The sequence below is a fragment of the Pogona vitticeps genome, chromosome 5 (assembly GCF_051106095.1).
Source record: "Pogona vitticeps strain Pit_001003342236 chromosome 5, PviZW2.1, whole genome shotgun sequence".
NCBI lineage: Eukaryota > Metazoa > Chordata > Lepidosauria > Squamata > Agamidae > Pogona > Pogona vitticeps.
In genome coordinates this window covers 195,973,269-196,000,778 of record NC_135787.1, presented here as the reverse complement: position 1 = coordinate 196,000,778, position 27,510 = coordinate 195,973,269, and the positions used below count along the sequence as shown (strand labels likewise).

Sequence of the window (27,510 nt, the reverse complement as noted above, 5' to 3'; positions counted from 1 at the left end):
GTAAATTCTCCACCCTAGACTTAATGTCTTCAACAATATTGGCAGAGCGGAGCCAAGCGTGTCGCCTTAATGTAATGATGGAGGCAAAATTCTTTGAAGTAGCCTCTGCCACATGCCGAGCAGCAAGGCGTTGGTACTTGGAGACAGTCAAGGCCTCTGCATGAGTATTCAAGCAGAGTTGCCTCAGTTCCTCTGGAGCTGTCTCCAGTGCAGGCAGAACTCTGGACCAAAGTTGTTTCTGATAAGCCCCCATGGCTACCAGATAATTGACTGCCCTTAGAGTAAAGGTGGTCATGGAATAGAGCCGGCGTGCCAGGATTTCCAACTTTCGGCCTTCCTTGTTAGTAGGTGTAGGATGGCCTTTAGAAGGAGTCTTGGATGAACTGGACTCCACTATAAGAGAATTCGGCGCAGGATGCATCAGTAGAAAAGAGGTATCCTCGCCATGTATCCGGTAGAGGTTCTCAGTCCTCTTGGAGATAGTTGTGGGATTAGCTGGGTGCTCCCAGAATTCCTTTATCAAGTCCAAGAGTTCTGGTATAAGAGAGAGACTGACTGGGTGTGCTCTCTCAGCTTCTATGTCACCAAATATGAGGTTTTCTTCCCTTCGTGGAGAGTGCTCCACAGCAAGTTTAAGGGCTTGAGCCATACGGGCAATCATCTGGGTGTAAGAGGAAAAATCCTCTGTAGGAGATGAAGGCTTCAAATTTGCAGCCTCTGGAGGTAATCTTTCTCCAAGAGTAGGGGTGTCCTGGGAGGCATCGGAGTCGTCATTGTCGACTTCTTCAGATGATTCCTGGAGAGTAGGTTGAGATCCCTCCGGAGGTAAAGGTGGCTGCTGAGGTGCCTGAGGTAATGGCTGAGCCAGACCTGTAAGGATAGGGGGCTGTGGAGGATGTGTAGACAGGTCAAGTGCTGCGCTCGACGTCGAAGGTTTATTCGCATCGACGCCGGGAGGCCTTGTAGGTAGAGGGCTTCTACGAGGAGAACGAGAGGGAGAAGAAGAATAGGCATATCTCGACCTCTTCCTCCTATGCCTCCTGTCCCTCGACGTCGAAGACGACTCTGTTGAGTAGTCTCTACGACGTCGACGGCGGCGAGATCTCTTGTGGTCGTTGCTTGAATCCGAGTCAGAATAAGAAGAATCTCGTCGACGCCTATGCCCGCGTCTGTGTTTGCGTCGGTGTCGACGTTTTTTGGCGGGAGGCTCGTCGTCCGCTGAGTCTGGAGATGGGCGCCGCGGGGCTGGCTCCCCATGCGGTGCTACAGGTCGGCCTCGAGGAGGAGGAGGGGACCTGGAAGGCGCCAATCCCGACGTCAAAGACGGGGATCGCGTTGCCTGCCCAGTAAGAATTGGGCTCGATGGAACATTAGCTGAGTCAGCAGTGACTCGGTCAAGCTGACTAGCTGTGGGCGACCGCCCACTATCCACCAAGGGTTCCTGTCGAGGTGGAATAGAGGCACCGGCGTCGGAGACCGAGTCTCGGTCCCGAGAGGAGTCTTCCAGCAATGGAGATGGTAAGGAGGCGGAGATCGGTGGCACGATCAGGGTGATCTCTTTAGCCTTCTTTTTAGGCTTCTGAGAAACCGCCTTCTCCTTCGGTGCCTTTTCCTTCGGTGCCGGAGCTGCGGTCGATGGGGCAGAGCCGTTAGAGGCAGCCTTCTTACCGATGGCTTGCTTCTTGGTCTTGCTCTTCGACGATTTTTTGGAGGCTTCTTTAGTCGGCTGAGGTGAAGACACAACAGTCACCGCCGACCGCACTGTAGATGTAGATTGGACAGACTCCATGTCGGATGGCTGGGATGCCGACAAGGTCTGATTCCACAGATGAAATTTCAAACGTTGCTGACGAGATTTGAGGGTTGCCTTCGTGAATTCTTTGCAATGCTTACAAGTTGCTGAAGAATGGGTCTCTCCAAGACAGAAAAGGCATAAAGAATGGTGGTCCTGGAAAGGTAGTTTCCCTGAGCACGAAGAGCAACGCCGAAAAGGTCCCTTTTTGGCTGACATAAGCCGACGGGGAGTGAAAACAGGCAGGGAAAGTTGTTGATTGAAGCTTTCCCACAGGCGCGTGGCGCCTCAGCGGGCGGTAAATAGGCCGCAATTAAGGGATTAAGACCTTGTTAAGAGGGCCAGAGGCAATAGAACGGTCAGGCAGTCCACGGTTAGGGCAACGGAGATCAGATAAGCGAAAAACGAAGCCAAAGTCAGTCCGAAAAATCAGTTAGAAGAAGTAAAGGCGCTCTGATATTCCAAGAGGTTCCAACTCCGGTGCGCGGAAAAATGGAACTGAAGGTTGGCGGGACGAGCGTGCGCAGTATAGGGCAACCTAAACTTTGTATCTTTTTCTCAACAGCTCTAGAAAATTCCGAGAGGACCAGCGCAGGCGCTGTAAACCCACCAGTGTGGATTCATAGAGAACCACGTTGAAGAATAAGACTTCCACATTTTTGAGGCTGCAACACTATGTGTGCCTGCTTGGAAGCAGGCTTCTCTAAATGAAGGCCCTTACCTCTAAATAAACACACAGAGGACTGCTCTGTAAATTTCATATTCTATACCAGTTACATATCATGAATTTTTAAATCAGTAGAGTAAATTTAGGCTGATTAGTAAGCAATACTTACTCTCTACTAGGTATTGCGCATCTTCCAATTATATTCTTCCTTCCTTCCTTCCTTCCTTCCTTCCTTCCTTCCTTCCTTCCTTCCTTCCTTCCTTCCTTCCTTCCTTCCTTCCTTCCTTCCTTCCTTCCTTCCTATCTATCTATCTATCTATCTATCTATCTATCTATCTATCTATCTATCTATCTATCTATCTATCTATCTATCTATCTATCTATCTATCTATCTATCTATCTATCTATCTATCTATCTATCTATCTATCTATCTATCTATCTATCTATCTATCTATCTATCTATAGTACCGGACACTGGCACAATTTTCACACTTCTGGCTCTGTACGCCACAACAATGGATTTGGAATGAAACAATCAAAATGCAATTGAAGTTCAGACTTTTATCTTTAATTCGAGGGACTGAACAAAAATATCATATGAAACGTTTAAGAATTGCAACCATTTTCATACAAAGTCCCGTTATTTCAGGGGCTGAAATGTAGCTGGCAAATTAACGCAATCATAAATAAAATGTTATTTTAAATATTTTGTCAAGAATCCTTTGCAGGCAATGACTGCTTGAGGTCTAGAAGGCACTGACATCATGAAACGTGGAGTTTTCTCTTTCAAAATGCTTTGTTAGGCCTTTTCTGCAGCTGTCTTCAGTTATTAGTTCATGGGTCTTTCTGCCTTAAAGTTTTGTCTTCAACACATGCTGGATTGGTCTGAGGTCAGGTGATGGGCTCAGCCATTGCAGAATATTCTACTTCTCTGCCTTAAAAAGAACTCCTGGGTTGCTTTCACAGTATGCTTTGGGTCATTGTCCATCTGTAAAGTGATGCGCTATCCAATCAACTTTGCTCAATTTGAGCAGACAATAGATCCCTATACACTTCAGAATTTGTCCGGATGCTTCTGTCCTTGGTCACATCGTCCATAAACACTAGTGACCCAGTGCCACGGAAAGCCATGCGTTCCCATGCCATCATTCGGCCTCCACCATGTTTTACAGACAATGTGATATGCTTCAGATCATGAGCCATTGCAAGCCTTCTCCATCCTTTGTTCTTCTCATCATTCTGATGCAGGTGGATCTTAGTTTCATCTTTCCAAAGAAGGCTGTTCCAGAAGAGGGCTGGCTTAAAAAGATACTTTTTGGCAAAGTCTCATCTGGCCTTTCTATCCTTGAGGCTTATGAATGGTTTGCACCTTGTGGTGAACCCTCTCTCTCTGTATGGGCTCTCGTGAAGTCTTCTCTTTGTGGTTGACTTGGGTCATGATCTGCCAGCCGTCTGGAGAGTTGTTCTTCCCTCGGCTGGATGCGTGCAGAGGGTTCCCCCCCCCTTCTTCTTTACCATGGAAAGGAATCCGATGATCACCCACCACCACAACAGGTGTCCTCCATGGGCATCCAGACCTTTTTGTGTTGCAGAGCTCACCATTGCGGTGATCTTTTTTTTCTCAGAATGTACCAAAATGTTGATTTGGCCACTCCCAGTGTCCCTGCTGTCTGATGGATTTTTTCCTTTTTTTTATTTTTTTTGGTGTGGTGGGGAGAGAATCCCCACAGAAATGCTGGGCCTTGCTGTTAGTCTTGCTGTGGTTGCTGCATGTTGTCCAGTCACCTCTCAAAGGGTCCTTTCGTTAAAAGCCCTGCTCAAGCCTTGGAAAGGCAGAGCCCGGAGTCGGCCGACCTCACTGTTCCTCTTCCCCTCTTTCCCCCTCTGGGCTTCTGCTTCTGAGACCACTGAAACCATGTCTTTTCCAGTGAATTGGGATAAGTCACAAACAGGACAGCCTTGGTCTAATCATTTTTGCTTCTCAGGAGAGTCCAGGCTTGATTTGATCTGTGTGCCTGCTCTAGGCCTTCCCGTCACTTCCAACAGACGGCGGCGACTCAAGGAGAGTTTCCAAGGTATGTGGGGTGTCTGTGGGCTGCCCTCCTCACTCCCAGTGAGCTTCCGTGGCTGACCAGGCACTTGAACCCAGGTCTCCTGAATTGCAGTTTGACACTCTGTTCCAGAGGTGGCAAAGCTTTGGCCCTCTAGATGTTTGGGATGACGACCCCTAAGGTCTAGGGCTGAAGGTTCTGGAAGCTAAAGTCCAAAACAACCACCCTGTGGCTCCTGAGTTGCCATTTAAGTCAGTACGGAACCTATTTCCATGGTCTTTCTGTCAATCCAGAGTATCCTTAAAGCTCTCCTAAACCACCACCTTTTGATTTTTTTTTTCATACAAAGGATGATCAGAGAGCAGCAAAAGTTTCTTAAAAATCCACACCTGGCCAAGTCTTGCTCATGCAACGCATAGGCTTCCTAAGGCAAAGGTTCTGAAGAGCCAACTAGCATCACACAACACGGGCGTCTTACTTGCAAGGCACCGGCCATGCTCAAAGAAAGCGCCGGGGGGGGGGGAAGCCTTCTAGAATCAGGGGTCTCCAACCCCTGGCCCAAGGCCCAGTACTGGTCTGTGGCCTTGGCAGGACCAGGCCACAGAGCGAAATCTTGCAGGCCCCCTGCACAGATGCCCCCCATGCACGCACACCTCCCGACACAGATGCCCCCTACACACGCACGCATGGATGCACACACCCCATGCATGCACAGACGTACTCCCGCACCTATACGCGCCACCTCCCACAGAGGCTCACCCCACCAAACCGGTCTGCAGTGTCAAAAAGGTTGGGGACCCAACTGTTCCAGATGCCTTTCGAGGAGCAGCTCCTCTAATCCTTCATCGCACCAGTCACCCCAGAGAGGGGAGGACCCCAAATGCCAGACAGGGCTCTCCTCGGTCAGCATGCTTCCTGCTCCTCATGGCCTGACACCTGTCCAGGGCAAGCTGCAGATGATGGCAACGACGACGTGACTACGCCCACACTAGGAAGATCATGTCCCAGCGTGGGGGGTGGGGGTGGTCTTCTCCAGGTGAAGACTCGGAGCTATGAGCAAGGCAGGCCGCCTCCAGAACAGGGGGCGGCTGGGGCAGGCTGTGCACCAGGATCCAAGGATGAGCTATACTGAAGGTGGCACTGCCTAAAGAGGCACACAAGAGGATCCTGACCTACAAAAACTCACCCTGAAGCAAAACCGTTCATCTGTTAGGTGCCACACTCTTTGGAACTTTGACGGCCTTCCCCTCAGACATGGCTGGCTGAAGCGCCCGGTAGGAAGGACACTGCCTATTCTGACCTTGGCTTTTGTTCTGTAGCTTAGCAGTGGATGTTCCTGACCACAGCGTTTTGTTTTGTTTTTAGCATGCAATGGGACGCAAAAGCGTGCCTTCAGAAAGAGAGGTTACTTACCTGTAACCACGGTTCTTCAAGTGGTCTTCTATGAATGCACACAAAAGGGTTAACCCAGCGCCAGCGTTGGTCCTCTCGGAACATTCTCAAGCTTTAAGAGAAAAGTAACAAAGTTTAAGGCTGCCTATACTGCGCATGCTCCGTCCACCCCAGCCTCAGTTCCATTTATCCGCCACAGGTAGCTGAGCATGAGCTAGATACAACCAGTGACAGATAGAGGGGAGGCCGGGCGGGATTGTGTGAATTCACAGATGACCACTTGAAGAACCATGGTTACAGGTAAGTAACCCATCTTTCTTCATCGTGGTCTTCTGTGAATGCACACAAAAGGGTGATTAGCACGCTTAGTCACCGGATGGTGGGCTGTTACTGGAGGACAGACGTCAACACCGCTCTCCCGAAACATGTCTCCTTCTTGGCCCTCAGGTCTAGTCTGCAGTGAGTGATGAAGGTGGAGACATTAGACCGGGTGGCAGTCCTGCAGATGTCAGGCACATCAATGCCACGTAGCAGGGCAGTAGAAGAGGCCATGGCTCTGGTGGAATGAGCCCGAAGTCCTTCAGGTGGAGTCTTATGCTGACACTCATAAGCAAGCAAAATCGTGGAGACAAACCATCTGGAGTGCGTTGAAGACGATGCTGGGAGACCTTTCTTTTTCAGAGGAAAAGTAGCAGAGGAAAAGTCTGTTGGATAACCTAAAGTCCTTGGTTCTAGAAACATAGAAGGCCAGAGCCCTCCTGACATCAAGGGTATGGAGCATGCGCTTGGTGTCATTTGCAAGCTCAGAGAACAGAGTAGGCAACAGTAAGGGCTGGTTGAGGTGAAAGTCCAATACAACCTTAGGGAGAAAGGAGACATCAGGGTGCAACAGCACCTTATCTTTGAAAAACTGTAGGAAAGGCTGGTCAGAATGAAGGGCAGCAAGTTCACTTGCACATCTGGCGGAAGTGATGGCCACAAGGAACAACGACTTAAGAGATAACATCTTCAGGTCACACGTAGCCATGGGCTCAAAGGGAGGGCGAGTAAGGGCAGTAACACCAACTGAAGGGACCACTGTGGAACTGGTGGTCGAACTGGTGGTCTCAGATTAGTGAGTCCTTTAAGAAAGGCTTTAACTGTAGGATGGGAAAACAGACGTGATGAATCTGAATCCTTAGGTTGGAAAGAGATGATTGCAGCCAGGGTAAACTTTAATAGTGGAAAGAGACAACTTGAAATCAAACAGGTAACATAGGTATAGCGGTAATGTAGAGAGAGACACAGGGGAAGGCAGAAGACCCGTCTTCAGTGAACTTCAAAAAAACGTTTCCACTTACAACTGTAGAGAAGAGCAGTGGAAGGTTTCTTTGCCCGGTCTAACACCTCCTTGACCTTGGGGACATCCTCCACACCGTTAGATGCAGAATGTCCACATCTGGATGGAACACTCTGCCTGCATCCTGTGTCAAGAGATCGGGTAATGTTGGTAGTCTCTTGAACTCCGAGGACATTCCAATCAACGTTGGATACCATACTTGCTGAGGCCAGTATGGTGCTATGAAGATCGCCCCCACAGGTGAGTAACGAAGCTTCACTAGAGACCTCTGTATTAAAGGAAGGGGAGGAAACATGTAAAGGAGTCCTTGATTCCATGGGATCATGAATGTGTTCCCTAATGAGTCCTTGCCTAAGCCACCTCTGGATGCATACTCGGTGCACTTTGCATTGCGATGAGAGGCGAAGATGTCTACAGTTGGGGTCCCCTATAGGAGACAGAGGTCTTGGAACACCAAGGTGTTCAGTTCCCACTCATGTGTCTGACGTGTGAGACGACTCAGCTGGTCTGCCAATACATTGTCTGCCATGTCCACATGTATCACTACCGGAAAGACATGGCGCTGGTAGCACCACTCCCAAAGGTGAATGGCAAGGTAGAGAAGCGATCCTGAGCGTGTCCCTCCTTGTTTGTTGATATAGTACATGGCCGTGGTGTTGTCTGTCATTACCTGAACACCATAACCCTGCACCATGGGAAGGAAAGCTCTGAAGGCCTTGATGACCGCTATGATCTCCAGATGGTTTATGTGGAGGTTTCTTTCTTGTGCAGACCAAAGAGCATGAACCTTGTGCTGTCCGCAGTGCGCTCCCCATCCTGTCAGACTGGCATCTGTCGTCACTTGGACGGTGAGCCGAAGTGGTCGAAAGGGTCTGCCTACCCTCAGATGTGGAGGATAGTTCCACCATTGGAGCTGTTTTACACGAAGGTGTTTCCTCTGACCGACTGTCATAGGATTGAAGAGTGCCAGGAACCATGACTGTAGGGACCGCAGTTTGAGACGTGCGTGTGCCAGAGCCGGAGTGGTGGAGGCCATGAGACCTAACAGATGTTGAACATGTTTCACCCTCACGCGGGCCCTTGGCCGAAACTTTTTGAGAGCCTTGCATATTTTTTGAATCCGATCTTTGGGCAGAAAAATTCGCCCTCTGATGGCATCCAGTCGTGCTCCGATGTAATGCACTATCTTGGAGGATTGGAGATGTGACTTCTCCCTGTTGATGGTGAGTTTTGGCAGCAACCGTAGAACGAATTTTGTGTCTTTCAGAGCCTGAGCCTTAGATGGAGAGACTACCAGCCAATCATCGATGTAAGGGTAGACATGGATGCCGTTGAGGCGTAGGTAAGCTGCTACGGGTGCCATGACCTTTGTGAATGTCCTGGGAGCTGTTGAGAGCCCGAAAGGCAAAGCCAGGAATTGATAAATGGTTCCTTGGAATATGAACCAAAGAAACTTGCGATGATCTGGATGGATGGTCACATGGAAGTATGCATCTTTCAGATACACCACCACAAACCCAATTATTTTTCTTTAGCAGAGGTAGGATGGACTCCAAGGTCACCATCCGGAAGCGTCTTGGATCCAGGTAAGTGTTTAGGATTCTTAGGTCGAGGATAGGTCTTATACCTCCCCCTTTCTTTGGCACGGTGAAGTACCAGGAGTAGAATCCATTTTTTAGATCTGTGATTGGGACAGGTTGAATGGCGTCCTTTTCCAGAAGTGACAGAACTTCCTTCTCTAAAGTGGGATCGAAAGATGTGTGACTTACGAACCCTAAGGGAGGAAATTCTATAAATTCCAGTCGGTAGCCGAACTGGATGATTTTCAATGCCCATGAGTCGTTTGTGATGGTAGACCAGTTTTCCAGAAATGGTTGAAGCCATGTGGTGATGGGATTTCTGTTTATGTTTATGACAGAGTCAAAGATACTCTTTTGATTTCTTGGCAGGTGGCTTATAGGATTGCCTATGCTGCGACTGTTGAGGACGATAACTGGGAGCGGAGGAAGAAGTCCGAGATGACCTTTGCTGCGGTAAGTTCTTATAAGGTCTGTACTGTTGTGAAGATTGCTGATATTGTGCATAAGACCTTCTCCATTGAAATTTGGTATATCTAGGTTGTGGCTGGATTGAGTAAGATTTAGCAGTCTTCTTTGCCTTATGAAGCTCCTCCAAATGATTGTCAGTTTTCTCACTGAATAGTCCAGTAGTGTCAAAAGCAAGGTTTTCTACTTTGGTTTTGACATCTTCTAGGATGTTGGCAGATCTCAGCCATGCATGCCTATGAATAGTGACAGCAGACATGAGAACTCTGGCAGCAGTCGACAACCTTTGATGTTTCGATACAGTTTGTGCTTCCTCATAGGAATTTAGGAAACCCTGTCTGACATCTTCTGGGGTCATTTTGAGACCAGGTAAAATTTTCAGCCAGAGCTGCTTTTGGTATGCTCCCAGGGCAGTTTGATAGTTAATGATTCGTAGGAGCAAAGAAATTAAGGAGTAGATTTTTCTACCAATAATTTCCAACTTCTTACCCTCCTTGTTAGTGGGAGTAACATGTGATTTTCCAGAGACCTTTCTTGATTGATGTCACCAAAAATAAGGTCTTCAGCAGGAGGCGTAGGTTGGTCTACCTCCAGCTTTAAAGACTTTGCTAATCTTGAGAGCATCTGAGAGTATGAGGAGAAGTCCTCTGAGGGAGACAAAGCATGTGGGATCCCCCATATCAGAACCGACAATTTCACCCTCAGGAAGGTCCCCTTGGCAAGGTTGCGATGGTAACTCCTGCTCAGACTCTGAAGATGCCACAGAGGAAACCTCATCCGGATCCGATGAGAAAACATCCTTTTTCCTTTTACGAGGTTGTCTTTCGGCGTCGAGATTTGAAGACTGAGTCTGCTGTGAAGAAATAAGAGCCGTTGATGTTGAGGGAACGGGTTCTGCAGGAGGTGGTACTGGGGCCCTTGAACCTTCGATGTCAATGATGGCGACAGGGTCGAGGAGACTCAGAAGAAGATGAAGAAGAAACGTAGACATACTTTACTTTCTTATGTTTTCGAGCTCGATCGGTCGACGTTGAAGAAGAATCCCAAGAGCTATAGTTTCATCGATGACGAGCCCTCGCTCTATCAGAGTCGTCTGAGTCAGAAGACCTATTTCGGCGTCAGTGTTTGGATCGACGTCGAGTCGAGGAACGGTGTTTTTTCTTAGAAGAGTGCTTTTTACGAGGGGATCTCAACCTCGAACGCGCTGACGAGACCGAAAGAGCCAAAGACCCCTGCCCATGAGGAATTGGGCTGTGTGGGGCAGAAGTCAAGCCTGCAGTAACTCCAGCAAGCTGACTCAGCGTCGGTGAAGAGACGCCAGCCGGAAGCGACGGCTCAACTTGTCAAGGAGGGAGCGATGGGGCTGCCTCTGACAAAGATTCACGGTCTCTCGACGAATCCTCCAATATAGGTGATGGTAAAGCTTCAGAAATAGGTGGAAGCTGAATGGAGGATTCCTTAGCCTTAACAGGAGCCTTTCCTTTTGCTTGTTTCATAGGTTTAGGTGCAGAAGCAGCAACAGACTTCGACGTCGAAGCGGATTTCTTTGAAGAAGTGGCCTTTTTAGATGGTTTAGTGAATTTGGAGACCACTGATTGAGGAGAAGCCCCCACTTCGGATCGAGGGGTGGCCGAAGGTGAGGCCATTTCCATATCAGAAGGTCTAGTAGAAGCTAAGGTGGATTCCCACAGGTGATATTTAAGACGCTGTTGCCTGGCTTTTAGCGCAGCTTTGGTGAAGGCTTTACAATGTCTGCAAGATTTAGTGAGGTGAGATTCACCTAAGCAGAAAAGACAACGATCATGCCCGTCTTGGTGGGGAATCTTCCTTGAGCACACAATACAACGGTTAAATGGCTCTGAAGGGGACATAAAAGCTGAAAAGTCTTACTGGTAGCCATTAGCGAGGCGGGGGGAAAGGCGGGAAGTCCAAAGCAGCCAAAATTGAGGGGAAATCCAAAGACGGAGTGGAGCAAAAGAGCAGTCTGCGTCAGGGAAGGAGATAATTCACAAAGTCAGTCTAAACCAATGTCAAAAACCAAATGTATCAGACCAAACAGCAAAAATATAAAGAGCTTGAAGTGAGAGGTTCCAAATCGCTAGGCGGATAAATGGAACTGAGGCTGGGGTGGACGGAGCATGCGCGGTATAGGCAGCCTTAAACTTTGTTACTTTTCTCTTAAAGCTCGAGAATGTTCCGAGAGGACCAACGCTGGCGCTGGGTTAACCCTTTTGTGTGCATTCACAGAAGACCACGATGAAGAAATGATATTACAAGACACTGACTTCTAAGTTCTCAACAAACAGAAATACCTAACTCTTTCTCCATCCTTACATTTATTGGTTTTGAACCACACAATCTGTTTTCCAATTACAGATTTTGTGTCCAAAGGCATAATAATTAAAAAAATCCTGCTTGCTTGCTGGATGTGTGTGTGTGAGGGGGGGGAGAAGAGGGAGCGAGAGCGGGGGGGAGGAGGAGCCTTTACTAACTGGACTTTGGACTGGGCTGGTCTGACTGCTCTGATGCCTGAAGTCAAGGCAGGGCCTCAAGAAGAAACAGGACTGAGAGTTTGAAGATCTAGATCCATTCGCATGGGTTGCCGTTTTCAGAAGGGAAAAGGCGCCTGACAGGAGACATGATTGAGACATCTAAAATGATGCAGGGAAAGGATAAAGTGGAGAGAGGGAAGCTCTTTTTCTTCTCGTGCAGTACTAGAACGAGGGGACATCCCCTCCAATGGAGTGTTGGGAGAGTGAGAACAGACCAAAGAAAATCTTTCTTGACCCATTGTGTTATTCTGTGGAACTCCTTGCCACAGGAATGTGATGATGGGATCTGGCCTACAGGCCTTGAAAAGGGGATTGGACAGATTCCTGGAGGAAGAGTCCATCGCAGGTTACAAGCCATGATGGCCTCCAGGCTTAAAAGGAAGGGACCTCTAAATGCCGGATGCAGGGGAGTGAGATCAGGAGACAGGGAACTTGTGGTCTCTTGGATGCTCGCAGAGGCGTCTGGTGGGGGCCACGGTGAGATACAGGGAGCAGGACTAGAGGGGCCCTTGGCCTGATCCAGCACAGGGCTCTTCTGATGTTGTTATGAAATAGGAACAGGGCAGGAAATGTGGTCATTTCCAGTACCTGCCTATTCACCATTAGAGAACAGGCTCCATCCTTTGGGCCCTAAAGCCGGTGTTTCCACTGTTATTTCCACCTTTCTTTTCTCATGCGCTTCCCTTCCTCCACCTGCCCCAGTGCTTGGCCAAAACAGCGAGAGTGGTGGCCACTAAAGACCAAATTGAAGAACTCGGGGAAAATGGTCTCTCAGCCTAATCTAATGGAAGAGGATGCTTGGTTTATGCTTTCCAGCGATTGCCTTAAGTACCTGCCACCAATTCCACCCTCGGTTCCCTTTAAAGCAGCTTTGAGAAAGAGGAGTCTGCATTGACATTACGGTTTCCATGGAAACTGCGCTGGAGCCCTTCAACGAGCAGAGAGCCAAAAGGATGGAATTGTCAAAGGTGGCACCCAGGAAGGAAGGAAGGAAGGAAGGAAGGAAGGAAGGAAGGAAGGCAGGCACTGGTGATGGATAGAGTGAAGGAAGGAAGGAAGGAAGGAAGGAAGGAAGGAAGGAAGGAAGGAAAAGATGGAGGGAAAAGAAGGAAGGAAGGAAGGAAGGAAGGAAGGAAGGAAGGAAGGAAGGAAGGAAGGAAGGAAGGAAGGAAGGAAGGAAGGAAGGCAGGCACTGGTGATGGATAGAGTGAAGGAAGGAAGGAAGGAAGGAAGGAAGGAAGGAAGGAAGGAAGGAAGGAAGGAAGGAAGGAAGGAAGGAAGGAAGGAAGGAAGGAAGGAAGGACGGACGGACGGACGGAAGGACGGAAGGAAGGCTCCTTGAGGAGGAAGAAGACGACTCTGTCAAGAGCAGAGCACAACCCAGGGAGATGCTGCTGCTGGTTCTCCTTTGATGGCCTCAGTTCCTTGCTCTGGAACCCCCTTTAAATTATACCCAGACCACCAGAGCAAAAGGAACTGCTGGTCTCCCCCTCTTGGGTAGATGTAGCTCATGCTCAAAAGCCCAAGATATACAGGAACGAATCCTACACCAGTTGTGGTGGAATGGTTAGCTACCATGACTTGTGCCTATCATGGGAGGAAGCCATCTGATGACCACCCGGGGCACAAAATACAGTGGGACTGAAAGCCATGCTCTCTCTCTCTCTCTCTCTCTCTCTCTCTCTCTCTTATTCTGGAAGTGAGACATAGGCACCCTGTACACATCCAAGCCCAGTGTTCCTCTTTCTGACCTGCTGCCCATACAGGACAGCTGGTGTAGGGGTGAAGATGGCCATCAATTTTGACAGCCGACCAAAGGCGCTTGGCAAAGCCGGAGAAGCAAACCTGTCCCTGGCCACTAGCAGTGAAGGCCCTGAAACCACAAGGACCACTCAGACAGTCACTAAGGTTGAAATGATGCAGCCATCGGCAGTAGCATCGTCAACACGGTCCGAAATCTCTTCAACTGGGTGACATTCTCTAGTAATGTTCTCACCCAGTTAAAGACATGGTTGATCAACTGTCTGAGTTCCAGTTTGCCAAATATGGATCAATTAGCTGATTGCAGCAAATTCTGCCTATATTTGCATAGGAATAAGAAGAGTCCTAAAGGGGGAAAACCACACTTCCAGGACCTACAAACACCTCTTAGCAGGTCTCTCGCCCCCCTCCTGCTGTTTGCAAGACTGGCAGGCTGTCATGCCCTGTCCACAGGTAGAGCTACTGCCAACACCCACCTGCCTGACAGACTGTTGTGTTTAAAATCTTGTAATTAGAACGTGTTGCTTGGGGATCCCGAAACCGTTTCGTAGCCGATGAAGGCTGCAGGGACTTGTTTTACGGTATCAGACTAGCCGTAGCACCGGCAGGAGGTTGGGCTGGATGACCTTTCTGGACAGGTTCCAACTCGGCAGGGGTCAGATCCCGTGAAAGCACAGCGGGTCCCCCTCCTCCCAAGGAGCTGCCCCCCCCGTGGCTTATTCCACTCCCTGGAGCCTCTGAGACTTCCACAAGCCACTCAAGGCCAACCGTCTCCCCAGGTCCATGGTGTTCCATGGAGATCCCAGGGCCGAGAGGAGAACGGCCCAGCCCGAGGGGGCATATCAACTCCCAGTGGGGTAGCCCCAAAGGGCTTTCTCTTTGGTCCTCACACTGGGGAACCTTTGGGGATGTGAGGAGCAATGGGGGGGGGGCTTGGTCACAGTCCCCTGGGTAACAAGCTATCAGCAGGGGCAGAGTGGGAGTGGGTGGGTTCGGGTTTGGCAGACTGTCCCCCAAACCCTTGGTGAGCGGCGGCAGCCCACCAGAGAACACGGTGAGGTCCTTTTGTGAGAGATCAGTGCCTGGGAGTGGGGAGGGGGGAGCAGGGGGGTCTCGGCACTCGCTCCGGCCACAGAGGGACCCGATCCACAGATTCCTCTCCCAGTGGCTGCTTGCAGATCTCTGCACGCAGACTCTAGGGTTTGTGAGGCTGCTTCCTCCAGTGGGCACAGCGCTCGAAGGCTAAGCTGTGCTCCTGTTTTGCATCTTCCCCTGCAAGAGCCATTTCTATCCTTGGGGTAAGGATCAGGCTTGCACTTTGTGCGCGTCCTCGTCCTCCTGCCTTGCTGCTGACATACACACCTAAGTGGGAGTCGAGAGTTCAGGAACATCTAGGGCTCTCCACTGGGGTGTCTCGGACGGGGATGCAGTACCTGGGCTTGGGGACACCAGCCGAAGAAATGACAAGGCACACGGCCAGCGCGTCCAGGGACCTTCTTCGGAGCTGCAGGCCCTCTCAGGCCCCCAGTTTAACAGAAGACTAACCACAAAGGAGCAACGCTGGTGGCCAGTGGAAGAACCAAAGTCAATGCCAGCCCCCCAAATGCAAGGAAGCGCACATTGTCCTGCTCATTATATGGCAGTGAAGAGGGGCCAGAAGGTGGGGGCTTGTTTTCTGTCCTCCATGGCATCTCTTGGATTGTGTCCTTCACACCGTGGTTCCTGGTGGCGACTGGGCAGATATTTATTATTTATTTATTTATTTAATTAATTTATATCCCGCCTATCTGAATCACATACTAGGACCACTCTAGGTGGCTTACAACAGTGGGGAACAGATGGGGAACAGACCGACTCTTCCACCCGCTGCCCTGAGGGATTTCCCCAGCCTCTGTCGGAGAAGCTCCCTGGCAGCTGCCCGGCTCTGGGCAAGGCAGATGGGGCTTTCTCTGGGGAGGCCTCCAGGGTTTGGGGGGATCCCTTCTAGCTATTTTCAGCGGGATGAGGGGCATTAAACCAAAGTGACCCCCTTGGCAGAATGAGGGGCCAGGACACCTGAAGTCGAGGAGCTGAGGAATAGCACAGCTCAGGAATCACCCTGGCTTCACCTGGTCTTGATGGCCAAGACTATTTCTGGCTTATGTCGCACACAAACGGTCACCTTTTCGGGTCAGGGATGAGCTCCTGGAGCTGAGGCCTGTGGGACGGTGGAATCGCCTCCCTGGGAGGGCATGGCCTGTCCTTCACTGAACTGGTCTCCAAACAGAGGAGGGAGAGGCATCTCTCAGGAAGGCTTTCGCTATGCGTTTCCTGCCAGACCAGAAGGCTGGACTAGATGGTCTTTGGGATCCCTCCCAAATCTACTCACTTGAACCACTTCTAAACCAGAGTTTGCAGAGTTACATTTTGTACTATATCTCCCAGAATCCCCAACCTCAACATGGGATTTGTAGTGCCCCAGAGTAACACGTCTACACATCCATTTGAATCAGAATAGCTGGTCTTGGCACCGTGAGGGTCAGCATGCCTAAGGGCCAGATCCACTTGAGGAGGTGCAAAGTCTCCTGGGCCTATTGGGTCACCTCTGGAAGATTAGGAGAGTGTTGCCACTGCCCCCCAAAGCTGGCTGTCATGGGGACTGGGGCCAGGCATGGCCCAATAACCTGCGTGGAACCTATGGGTGAGGTGATACCAAGAGCAACTTCCCCAAGAATCCGAATAAAAAGCCAAGGTGGGGTCTGGAGCTGGAAAATGCGAAACAACTCCTTGGCGTCACTGGGGTTTTCTCTTCTGGCCCCTCTTACACATTGGGCCACCCAATGCTACCAGACAAAGAGCCGAACCAGCACAGAGGAGAAGGCCACGGGATGGTCTGAGCCCGGAATCCCAAATCCTACACTCCCCTCCACAAAGCATGGAAGGGGAAGAAAAAGCAGTAATGCTTGGAGAATATCACACCAGAAGCATGCACACACACACACACATCACACATCACACACACACACACACACACACACACACACACAAATGAGTACACAAACATGGGCGTAGCATGCCCAGCAACAAAAGCAGCATCTGCCTCCCCTGCTTCCCCACCCCCACCCCGCCCCCTAATCTGGGGCAAAACAAGACACAGAATCCCAGTCTCACATTTGGTCACAGAGTCCGGTCGGAGTGGGAGGGGCTCCATCCTCTAGCTGTCAGCCTCCGGCTGCAAAACCTCCAGGAATGAACCCGGCCCCGCTTGGGGGATCCACCCTGACACACTGCAGATCCCCTGGAGATCTGCCAGCAGCCCCCAGGGGACTCTCCTCCTCTCCCCGTTGGCATCGAAGACGAGGTCCCTGCCTTGCTCCCCACCATGAACCCCCCTTTCTGCTCCCCTCCCCCCACCAGGCTCTCCCAGTACCAGCCTCCAGTTCCTTTCTCTTTCCCACTTTGAAGCACAAGGGGCTCCAGCTGCTCCTTGTTTTCTATGAACATCTCAGAGGCCTATATTTGAAAACAAAGATGGTGCTGAAGGCTGGCGCATGATTTGGCAGCACAAGGGGCTCCCCCTGGGGATTCAAGGGAGCACATCAAACATGCCAATGGTCTTTTGGACTGCTTCCCTCTCAAACCACCTCCTAGGATGTAAATGAACACATTTGAAATAGGAATAACCCAGGAAAGGCAGGGAGCCTGGAGGGGAGGGAGTGGGGCAGGAGCGCGGAGTCAGCTCAACCTCTCCAGAAGTGGAACAGCTGGCCCGAGGCAAGGCAGGGCAGGTGCCTCTTGGGACCTGTAGCCTCTTCTACTCCAACTCCCAGAATCCCTTGGCTGGCACCGCCATGCTCGGGAGCCACTAGTCACCTTCCCCGCCCCCCCCACCCCCGGGTGGGTTGGGTCCTGTTTGGTCTGGAGAGTTGTAGATGGAAAAGTCAACCTGCCCCACCTCTGCCTTGGCACCCGGCGTGGCCCTGCTCGGGTCGAGCTGCTTCTTTGACGGCCTCCCGTTGTTCTCGACTCTAACACCCTGCTGCTTCTCCAGCACAACAGGGCCTTCAAGGCAGCTTTCGGGCAAAAGCAAAGCAGCCCAAACAAATTCTGCTTTGCACTGCTTCCCCCCAACCCGGCTCCCACACAGGCGGTGGCAGCCCTCCGATGTGTGGAAGCCCTGAACAAGCCGCCCAAGTGTGTCAATTTACCATCGAAGCTACAGACGGAAAGGGACGAACCAAGGCCCCAGCTGTGCCTGCGAATGGCAGGGTTCAAGAGAACGCTCTCGTCAGGCCTGCGGCCTCCATCAGGTCCCCCCGAGGGAGCCTCACCTGGGGAGGGATCCTGGCTGCCCGGGTCGAGGGAGGAGCTTCCACCTGCCCTTGCGGCCCCTCCAAGGATCCGGCCCCTCCACCTTCTCCAGACTCAGAAGACGAGCACCCAATAACGGCCCCATCTATCTGGTCACCTAACAAGGTCCCTCGAAGGCATCTCAGCCAACTCCTACCAGGAGCCCCCCCCCCAGGGAGTTGCTTTCCAAAAATTAATTCACCTCTGAAATGATTCCTTAAGGCGCTGCGACAAGTAACTTGCTGCATTACTTTCTGCACAGCCTGTTATTGTTTTCCACCGCTTTTTGGGAAGGAAAAAATAAAACACAGGCTGATAAGAGAATGATAAAGATCATGCACAATTCCAGCCAAAAATGCATCTAAAATAATGTAAATGCCCTTTAAAGATAAATTTTGAAAGTAAACGGAAAATGTTGCCCAGTAAAGGAACATGGCTGCTATTTGTTATATCAACTAATGTAACTCCATTCCCCTTCTACTCCTACTACAACAAAAGCGGGGGGGGGGGGCATTACTTAGAGGTCATTGCCCAGCCCATCAACTGCTCCTTCCCAGCGCGGGTAGGGCCAGCCCCAGCACCGGCCCTTCCGAAGGCCTCCGCTCCGGGTGGGGAGGTTTCTCCCCAGCTCAGCCTGCTTGACCCCCAGGGGACTGCCCAGGGCCCTGCCTCCTCCTGCCCAGAGAAACCGACCTGGACCGGCAGGTCCCTGCTTCGGCCCACTCGAAAGGGTCTCTAGGGTGCCCCTTTTTTGGCCCGGGAGCGAAGGGCCCTCCCCAGGTCACGACTGGGGTCTCTGCTTTTTTGAACTCCTGGCTCACCACTATGGTGTAATGCGGGTTGCAAACGTCGTCCTGATCGGATTAAAATTCAGAGATGATGAGTATCACTTCTTTCTCCAGGAGGTCAACCATTTTTATTTGGTTAATTCTGTTTAATTTTGGGATGAAAGCTGAAACCGTATTTCCACTGGTACAGTAGTTTTGTGCCCAAGGTCTTCACGGCTGGAACCGACTGGCAATGCCCGTATGCCAGTGAAGTTTGGCCTGCTTTCTCCAGGGTAGAAAAAATCCGTAAAACGTAGCAACCCTATGAAATCCATGCCTATGACAGGCACGCTGGCAGCCAAGCTAAAAACAAATAAATCAGACAATCCAACAAGAACCAAGAAGCCAAAACAAACACATTTGTGTGCCTCCCCCAGTGATGATCAGAGCATCTTTCTGCAAGAGTGTCTATTCGTCCCTTAAGTCACAGCACAGACCAGAAAGCAAAATGCATTTCTGAGAACAATAAAGGGCTGGAAAAAAAATGCCAGCTAAAGCCAACCTACCCATTCAGGATTGTCCTTTCACCCTGTTTTTCATGAGAACCCTGGCTGGCAAACAGTAGACGCCCTCTGCCCAACCGCAGCCTTGAGCCCAGCCACTGAATGGGCCTTATTGACTTGAAACAAGCCTTACTTTTAGGTGGTGGAAAACTCCTCCCGCCACCCCACACACGCTTAGGGGAAGATCCAACCTGAATCTTCCAGGACCACCAGCCCTTAAGACCTGTCCTATTAATGGCACTGAATTGTCTTTCGTGGTAATGTGGGAATAGTAAGGCTCCTCTTTTTTTGCATTTCAATACTCCTAATAATGTGCTACTATGTGCTTTAGAATAACAAGTAACATTTCCCCAAAACCTTATTTTAAAATGCCATTTCAGGGATATTTTTGGAGACAAGTGGCCTTTTCCTGTTCAGGGTGTCTTAAAAACTACACAATTGAGAACAGCAGGTGACTACGGTGTTCCCAGGGCATTTCCTCCCCACCCCCTACCCCGACCCACATGTTGCAGATTGCTTCAGCCATGACTAGAGCTCATGGGTTCATCATCTTCAGTAAAACCGTCAAGCCTTGCATTCCTATCCTGAGCCTCCTCTGAGGATGCCCACGGCCGGCTGAGATGACTCTGCCACATGCAACGGAACCTTCCAGAACCACTGGGCCTGTGGGTACAGGGAAGGTAAACCAAACCGAACGCGTTGCGTTCTGTGGCATGAGAGGAGGAGTGGGGCCCTCCCTCCGACGGGGCCAATTTGCCCACCCCCATGACCACCTCTGTAAAGGTGCAAGCCAGCAGACGGCCTGCTCATTGGCGGCAAGGACCCAGGGGCCCACTCGCTCGCCCCCCAGGACGACACCATCCAGATGGCCTGAGAGCAGGCGCTCTTTTAATCTCTCCTCCCGGAAAGCTAATCCCCTGACTGAATCAAAACAACTTCTAAATCATCATCATTGCAGTTCTCCCAGGTTCCTTCTTTTCTGGGGCTGCCCTCAGATCACTCCCTTCCACCCTTTGCCCACCAGAGCCTTTTGTACATCTCTCTCTCTCTCTCTCTCTCTCTCTCTCTCTCTGTGCATGGAATTTCATGGAGCTGAAGCTGCCGAGGCCACGCCACTTAACCAACGGAGAGCAGCGCTCAGTGGCTAGAGCCCACCTAGCAGGCCCAAAGGCCCCAGGCCAGCCTGCGGTGAGTGCAAAAAGACTCCTGCATCAAATGCTGGATGGCAGCTGCGACTCAGGGTGGAGAAAAACTGAGCTGCGGGATGAGAGCGTGCCTTGATGGGCCCATGGAACCACATGGCTGAGCCTTGAGCAACTTGAGAGGTCAGGCCACTTCCATGGGGAAGGATCCCCGGTGGGTGCAAGTTTTCTTGTGCTCTCTGGAAGGTCAGAGTTCAGTGGGGTCCCTCAACTGACGCTGAAGGGGGCCAGATAAAGGGAAGGGGCTACCAATGGCTAGCAACCACCACAGTGGCTACTATGTACCGGGGCAGCTTATGGCCGCAAGGGCTGGTGGGGCAGAATGGCTGGGCCATTCTAGCTGGATTTCCCACTTCCTTTCTTAGATGGACGAAGGACGTCCTGGGCAGACACACACACACCTCAAATCACCACCTCTGCAGACTGGGAGGAACAGATGGGCTTAGGTGGCTGGTGCCACCCACACTACCCATTGATGCTCTGGGACCAGAAGCAGAACACCTCAGTGTTGCAGGACGTGGGGCCCTCCGGGAGGCAGGGCTTCCTCAGAGGGGCCGGATAGAGATGGGCAGTCGGTCTGAGCCAGGAGGGCTGGTCTCAGGTTCTTTAGCAGACAGGAAGGATAGCCCTGCTGTGTCCTCCTCAAAATCCCACCCTGGAATGCCCGGATGGGCATATGAAGTCAGCGTGCAGCCCCCAGTCCATCCCACCTTTATCAGGATCTAAGGGACAGTGACCCTTTGCCCTGCGCATGTGACCAAAGCAGGGTCTCGGGGAGACCTTCTGAGACACCTCTGGAGAGCAGAAACAGGAGACACCGTGAAGGCAGGATCGCCCTGGGCTTCACTTTGGCATGGGAGCAGCTGTTCTCCTGTCGACCCCCCCTCCCCCGAGGGCTGTTCAGAAGTGGCCGATGCTCTGGAGCCCCTCCAAGCCTCCCCTCAAGCCTTGCCCCTCTGGGGCTGAGCTTCCGAGTCGGGCTGTCTCTACTGAGTGAGAGCTGATAGGGGGAACAGGATCCGCCCCACAACTCCCACCTGCTTCGTGGCACCCTCAGCTTCACCTGAGGGGCTGAGTTAGAGGGATGCAACTCAGGCCAGGTGCCTCTGCTCACCCCCAGTTCCAACAGGCCGTTCTCCTCCCCCCCACCCCCCGCTGTGAGGGCAGCCCCCCCACAGCCCCCGCTCCCGGCCATCCCACAGCCTCCAGACGCACACGCCCAGCCCCTGCAAGAGCACTTCGATCTTCCCTGGGAGAGAAAAAGAGGAGGGAGAAATAGGCTTTCTCTCCATTCCACCCCAGTGTGGTTCTGCCACAGGTTCAAGAAATATGTTTGTGGCAGGATGTTAATGACCCATGAGGACTCTTTGCGAAGCGGTGGTCCTTCTCCCCCTCCTCTCCCCCACATCCAAATTTATGATCGAAAGAGGCACAGCATCTGCCCCAACCTGTCTGCCCATCGGGGCCCGTCTGCCCCTTCCTCCAGGAAGACACGCTTGTGCACTGTGGCTACAGGCAACGGACACCTGTGTGTGACGCCAACAGCTGGCTACAAGCTCTCCGAGGCGTCCAGCCCCCCCCGCCCGGGTACCTTCCAGATGGCATCCCATGAGCCCAGCTGACCTTCCACGCCCGCCCATCCCTCCAGCCCCCTCCTCGCCTTTCCTTCCCCATGAGAACACCCTTTCCGCTGACACGTGTTCAAGGCTTCTGCATTTTTGAGCCGTGCCTTTCCCAGCTTATGTCAACCACTTTTCAGAGAATTTTGGCATGATGGAGATGCCACGATGAGTCTCATGCCGCACTTTCTTTCTGGAACATAAAAAGCACCCCTTCCCCTAGCCACGGCACAGCCCTCTCCAAACTCTGCCCCACCCCACCCGCTCTTCATCGCTTTTGCTGTCTGCAGCACGCAGCGTCATGACCCCAGTTCCAACCCCCAGGCATGCAAGCCTTGATCAAAGCCTGGCCCCATTTGATGAGGGGCACCTTTCCCTCAGGTGGATTCCAGAAAGAAGCCTGCGTGCAGAGTCCAGGAGGCGCCTGCCTCAGAGCTCACCTGTGAGAGGTGAAGGTGTCGTAGGAGCCCACCGTATAGTGTCGGAAGAGCCTCTTGGTCCGGTCTTCTCTGGTTTCTGGAACGAAAGAGCAGACATTTCTCAGATACCTGGGGGTGGGGAGTAAGATGGGGCCCACTGCCAACCCCTCTTCTCTGTGCACAGATTCCTAGGCATCCCTGCCCACCCCAGCGACACTCCTCCCCTTCTACGAGTCCCATCGTTTCCCTAACAGGACCCCTTTGCTGGGGCCCCTCCCTTGATCATACAACCACTTGGGGCAAAGGGCACACGTGTCTGTCTCTTCCATCATGTGCCCAACACCCTACGCCTTGGGCGTGCAAGACCACGTGGCTCCAGAGCTCCTGGAGGGGAGGGGAGGGGAGCACTGGTGCAGTGAAGGACTGTGAAGTAGCTCTGTGGCCAATTCTGCTCACCCCGCACCGCACCAAACCCCCCAGAGAGTACCCACACTTCCATTGCCTTGCAGAAGACGGGCCCTGAGAGTCGCCCCACGACCGCTAGCACACTGGTGCCAGGGGAGCAACGGGGTGGGGTGGGGATGAGGGTCCAAAGGGAAGGAGGCCAGCACAAAGCGGACCACCGGTGGCTCTAGGGCAGGCTAGAGGGCAACTGCTCCGATCCCCTGCAGGTGGCGCTGCCACCAGACGAGAGCCCACCCGTCTGTTTCCGTGGATGACCACAAGGGCAGTAGGGGGCGTGCAGGGTGTGTGTGCGTGTGTGTGTCATGTGCACATGCAGCCACCAAGCCCAAGAGCCTTGTGTGAAGCACTGCTGCTCAGGAAGGCACCAGAACCCCCAAATGCTTTGGCTGACAAACGGCGAAGGGAAGGGAAGCCCCAGCAGAGGCCTCGCCCCCTGCTTGAATGTACCCGGAGGCTTTCAAAGGAAGGGGACAGGCGAGCAGGACGAGGCTCCCCCCTCCCCGCTGCCTTTTGCTCCTCCGCCTTCTCCAAGGGCCTTGACTTTTCATCTCTTGATGGTTCTGGAGCTGCGATGGATCAAGGACAGGTGAGAACAGCCTCTGAGATCTTCCTCCCTGGCTGTCCAGCATCTCAAGCCAAAGGGCTGCTCTGGCTGTCACGAAAAGGCAGGAAGGGGTTGATCCAGGTTGAGGGCACAGAGGAGGAGGAGGAGGAGGGGTTCTGGGCAGCTTGCAGCTGCCTTGGGAGAGGCTCCCCCCCCCTCACAGCCCCCCTCTTGCTGCTCGTGGGAGCGGAGGAGAAGCTGCCTGAGAACTCTTGGAAGGAGGCCTCTGACCAAGGAATGGCAGGAAGGGGGCTCCTCTTTGCTCTTATTTTGCCAGGACCAGTCAAGTCACACTAAACCAGCCTGCAACGCGGGAAGCAGCCACTTCCCATTCAAGCAAGAGCTCCCGACCTGCGTGGCTACTCAATTCATGCCAGGCGGCCTGGCCAGAGAGGCCCCACAGGGCTCCATCCACTGCTTGGCACGTGGATCACAGGGAAGCACAGGAGCATCTGGGTGAAATCTGAGCTCTCCTCCTGGAGGCACAGACTGGCAGCTGGAATACAGCAGAGGCGGTGTGGCCACAGGGCCAGGGAGGAAGATCTGAAGAACCATCCTGCAGGTTAGCTCGTCAATGCGCACACCATTCAAGAAGGGGGTCAAAGAAGGGTGTGGAGGAGGAAGCGGCCTGGTCCAGATGCTATCGCTCCTGAGGACTGGCAGGTGGGGCATGCCTATTCCCCCCCCCCCCGGCATGGGAGAAACAGCTGCAGCTCAGCTTAGAAAGCGTTTAACCCACTGACCCTCCAAGCTTTCATCTCCACATCTCTGATCATCAGAAGCACTTTGGAGCACAGATGTTCTATTAAAGAAGGCCAACAGCAGCCTGGTCTGGGAGGGTAGCCAGGTCAGCCTTCAGCTGGCTCAGGAAAACCACCTGCAACGGCAGGCCAGTGCTGGCTACTGAGGTCTGATCCTTCCATGAAGCGTGTTTTTTTCCCCAGGCCCAGCCGTCAACAAAGCAGGACACCATCAGGTCTAGTTCGCACGGCGGGTATTTGCACCTCCCTGCTCCTGGAGAGCCGGTTTACTTGCGCAGCAATCAAACAAGGATTAAATCTACTCTCCCACTGGCTCCTGAGAACCGCAGAGTAACTAGCAGGAGGGCAGACTGTTTAATTGCAGTGGAAGGAAACTTGGATCAAGCAGAACCAGTTGCTTCCGTGGCTTTTTATTTATTCATTCATTTTGCAGAAACACATGGCGGGGCGGCTGAAACATTTCTGCTCCTGAGAGCGCAACTCCCTTCCTGGAACCAGGAGGCCATGCCGGCGGCCAGGCAGCCCCCCACCGCCTTTCTCCTCCTCCCTCTCTCCAGGATGCGTTCACAGGCAGGAGCGAAGTGGCCACTCCAGCCTCCCTTGTTGAAACCCAGGCGGTCTGTTCCCTGTGCGCTCATGAACAAAGGCAGAAGGAGACCAAGCATTGCACAAGAGGGCTATGGGGAGATGGGGGTGGGGGGCAGGAAGGGCAGAGACGGGTGTAAGGAAGGGGGCAGGCCCCTCAGGGACCTCCAATGCATGGGGAACAGCACTAGGGTTAGGGTGCTGGCCGTGAGCGCCTATCCCGCCGCCGTGTCTGTTTCCTATCCCCAGGCAGTAAACGAGCAACTGAACACGCGAGACAGCGGGAAGGGAAGGATGTGTGGGACAGGGTGCTCTGGTGCGTGCTGCCATCGCATGTGCTGTGAAGGGTGCCTTGAGCATGCTGCTCTGCCTCTTTTGGGCCCAGAGGTCCATTACCCAAAGAGGAGGCTGTTTACCTACTCCCAAGAAGGACTTCCTGGCAGGGAGCAGAGAGACGGCCGGGCTCGAGGCTTCCGGGAGAGTCCTCTTGCTTCGGTGCTTGGCCGTCGGTTGGCCAGGCCTCCCTGCGGCAGCCCCGGAGGAGACCGGCCCTGGGAGTCAAGGAATCGGGGACAAAAGGCATCGGCAAGGGGTGGCTTTCCATTTGACCAGGGAGAGATTCTTCTGCAGAATGGTTTTGGCGAAAAGCTGCAAGACGGGGCTGCAAGAGGGCTGCGTACGTCTGGACTATGGGGTGCATCTGACTGCCTAACAGCGCTGACACCGAGAGCCACAACACAGGCTTGTGTGTGTTTTAATTTTCATGGCAAGAGGTATCACAGGCACCAGGGCAAACACAGTTGGAAAACAACCACCCCGCTTTCTACCCTCACTCGCATTTCAAATGTCTGCTGTGAACCCATTTTTCCATACACAGCCTTTATGATGCTACACAAGAGTATGCCCACAGACAGGCAGGCTGGCCAACACATGTGTGTCCATGCACATCTGCACAGACAAATACCCACACAGGAAGAGAGAGATGTCCCCCTTCTTATACTGAAGGAAAGGTGTATTGGTGGGACATTTACTGTTCTGTAAATTATGCTTGTATCAGAGTGATGATGTCACCATCAGGGAGTTGGTTTTTGCTTCTGAGAGCCTTCCTGCTTCTGTCCGATGGTCGGACTTGCATAAGATCAAAAGCAGAGCAAAGCGTGCTGCTTATCTATCTCCTCATAGTGCTTAAAGCCCTCTCTGGGCAGTTTGCAACACAATCAGGCACGTTACACACACATCCAGCGAGCTGGTGCTCCATTTACTGCCCCAGGAAGGATGGAGGTCCGAGTCAATCTTGAACAGACTATCTGAATCCACCAGGACTAAACTCAGGTCTTCAGCAGAGTGTTGGCTACTCTACCGCAGCTTAAACACTGTGCTAAGAGGCTCAGACTCGTGGGAAATCTCCCACTGTTGGTAACATCATCCAGCAGCATTAATTTCAATAACCAAATTAAAAGCAAAATAAAACCAGACCCTGACTTTTTAAGAAACAGATAAAGGCACTGAGCCAAAATTGAGAGGAAAATCAATGCATGTGTTAAAATTCGCCGATGAGGACATACAGACAGTTATTTTAGAAGCACATCACAGAGGGAGGTTTCTCCTCATCGGTCAACTTCAGGAAGAGGCTGGGTGGGGATGGGGCAAAGCCAGAGCTCAGGAAAAGTTGCTCTCAGGACGATGACTCCAAGATGCTGGCTGGGAGATTGTGAAAACTGGTGGCCAAGCAGAACAACCTGAGATCGGGGCAGAGCGTCCGCCCTGCAGGAAAACCATCTGGTCCAACCCTGGCCCTTTGGGTCATCAGCCCCAGAGCATCCCCATGAGGCACTGAACCCATGCCTTCTCTAGGACAACTACCGCCCACCCCAGGCTCCTGGTGCCTCGGTGAAAGGCTGTCCTCCAGAGAGAAATTTTTGCCTGCCGGTGGTGGCTGGGCAAATGCGCCAACAGAACAGACCTACAAATCAGCTCCAAACATCACCAACAAAAAACATGGGATTCCACCCATCCTAGCAAGTCACAAGAGCCAGGGGAAGAAGCCAAGAACGGGCCTCCTGCTGGGGAAGCAGCATGCCCCTCAACATCCTCGTGGACCTCCTGTGCCTCTGGGCCGGGGGGGGGGGGAAGGGGAGGAATGAAGAAGAAACAGATGGTCATTGAGAAGCCCCCTTGCTTCTCAGTCTTCAGTCCCTATCCTATGCCAGGGCGATACTTCCCCACATTCAATGAGCTGTCCAGCCCCATCTGACAACTAGGGTGTCGCTCAGCCTCATTGCTCCAAAACCTGACGCGACCCACAGCCTCCCAGCAGCCAAGAGAGGCCAGACCAGGGGAAGGCTCCCAAATGAGCCCAGCGCTTCCTCTCATATGAGGTGGAGGAGTGTGGAGGGGGCTAGCACAAAACAGGTCTGGCTACCTTCACCAGATACCTGCTCTTTCCTCCTCCTCCTGCTGGTCCTGCCGCAGCATCGCCCTCTGGGCTACCACAGCAATGGAAGGAAGCCTCTCGCAGGCAAGCATGTGACCTCACTGGGTACTGAGACGGTCCTTGACCAAACAGTAGTGAGGAAACCAGAGAATCTGGAGGAGA

General features: G+C 52.3%; 2 protein-coding genes across 8 annotated transcripts in view; both read right to left on the bottom strand.

The window, feature by feature from the left end:
- Positions 1–27,510, bottom strand: part of SHANK3 (SH3 and multiple ankyrin repeat domains 3) — a 374,779-nt gene that overhangs the window by 92,132 nt on the left and 255,137 nt on the right. For all 7 annotated transcript variants that reach the window (XR_013536992.1, XM_078376774.1, XM_078376775.1 and 4 more), the window contains exon 13: positions 22,521–22,596. Coding sequence is in view for 6 of the 7 variants with exons in the window: in XM_078376774.1 (XP_078232900.1) it covers positions 22,521–22,596 (76 nt within the window). In the remaining variant the exon portion in view is untranslated. The remainder of the gene's footprint in view (positions 1–22,520; positions 22,597–27,510) is intronic.
- LOC144583276 (uncharacterized) overlaps positions 1–27,510 on the bottom strand; it is a 266,744-nt gene that overhangs the window by 6,818 nt on the left and 232,416 nt on the right. The window lies entirely within an intron of this gene.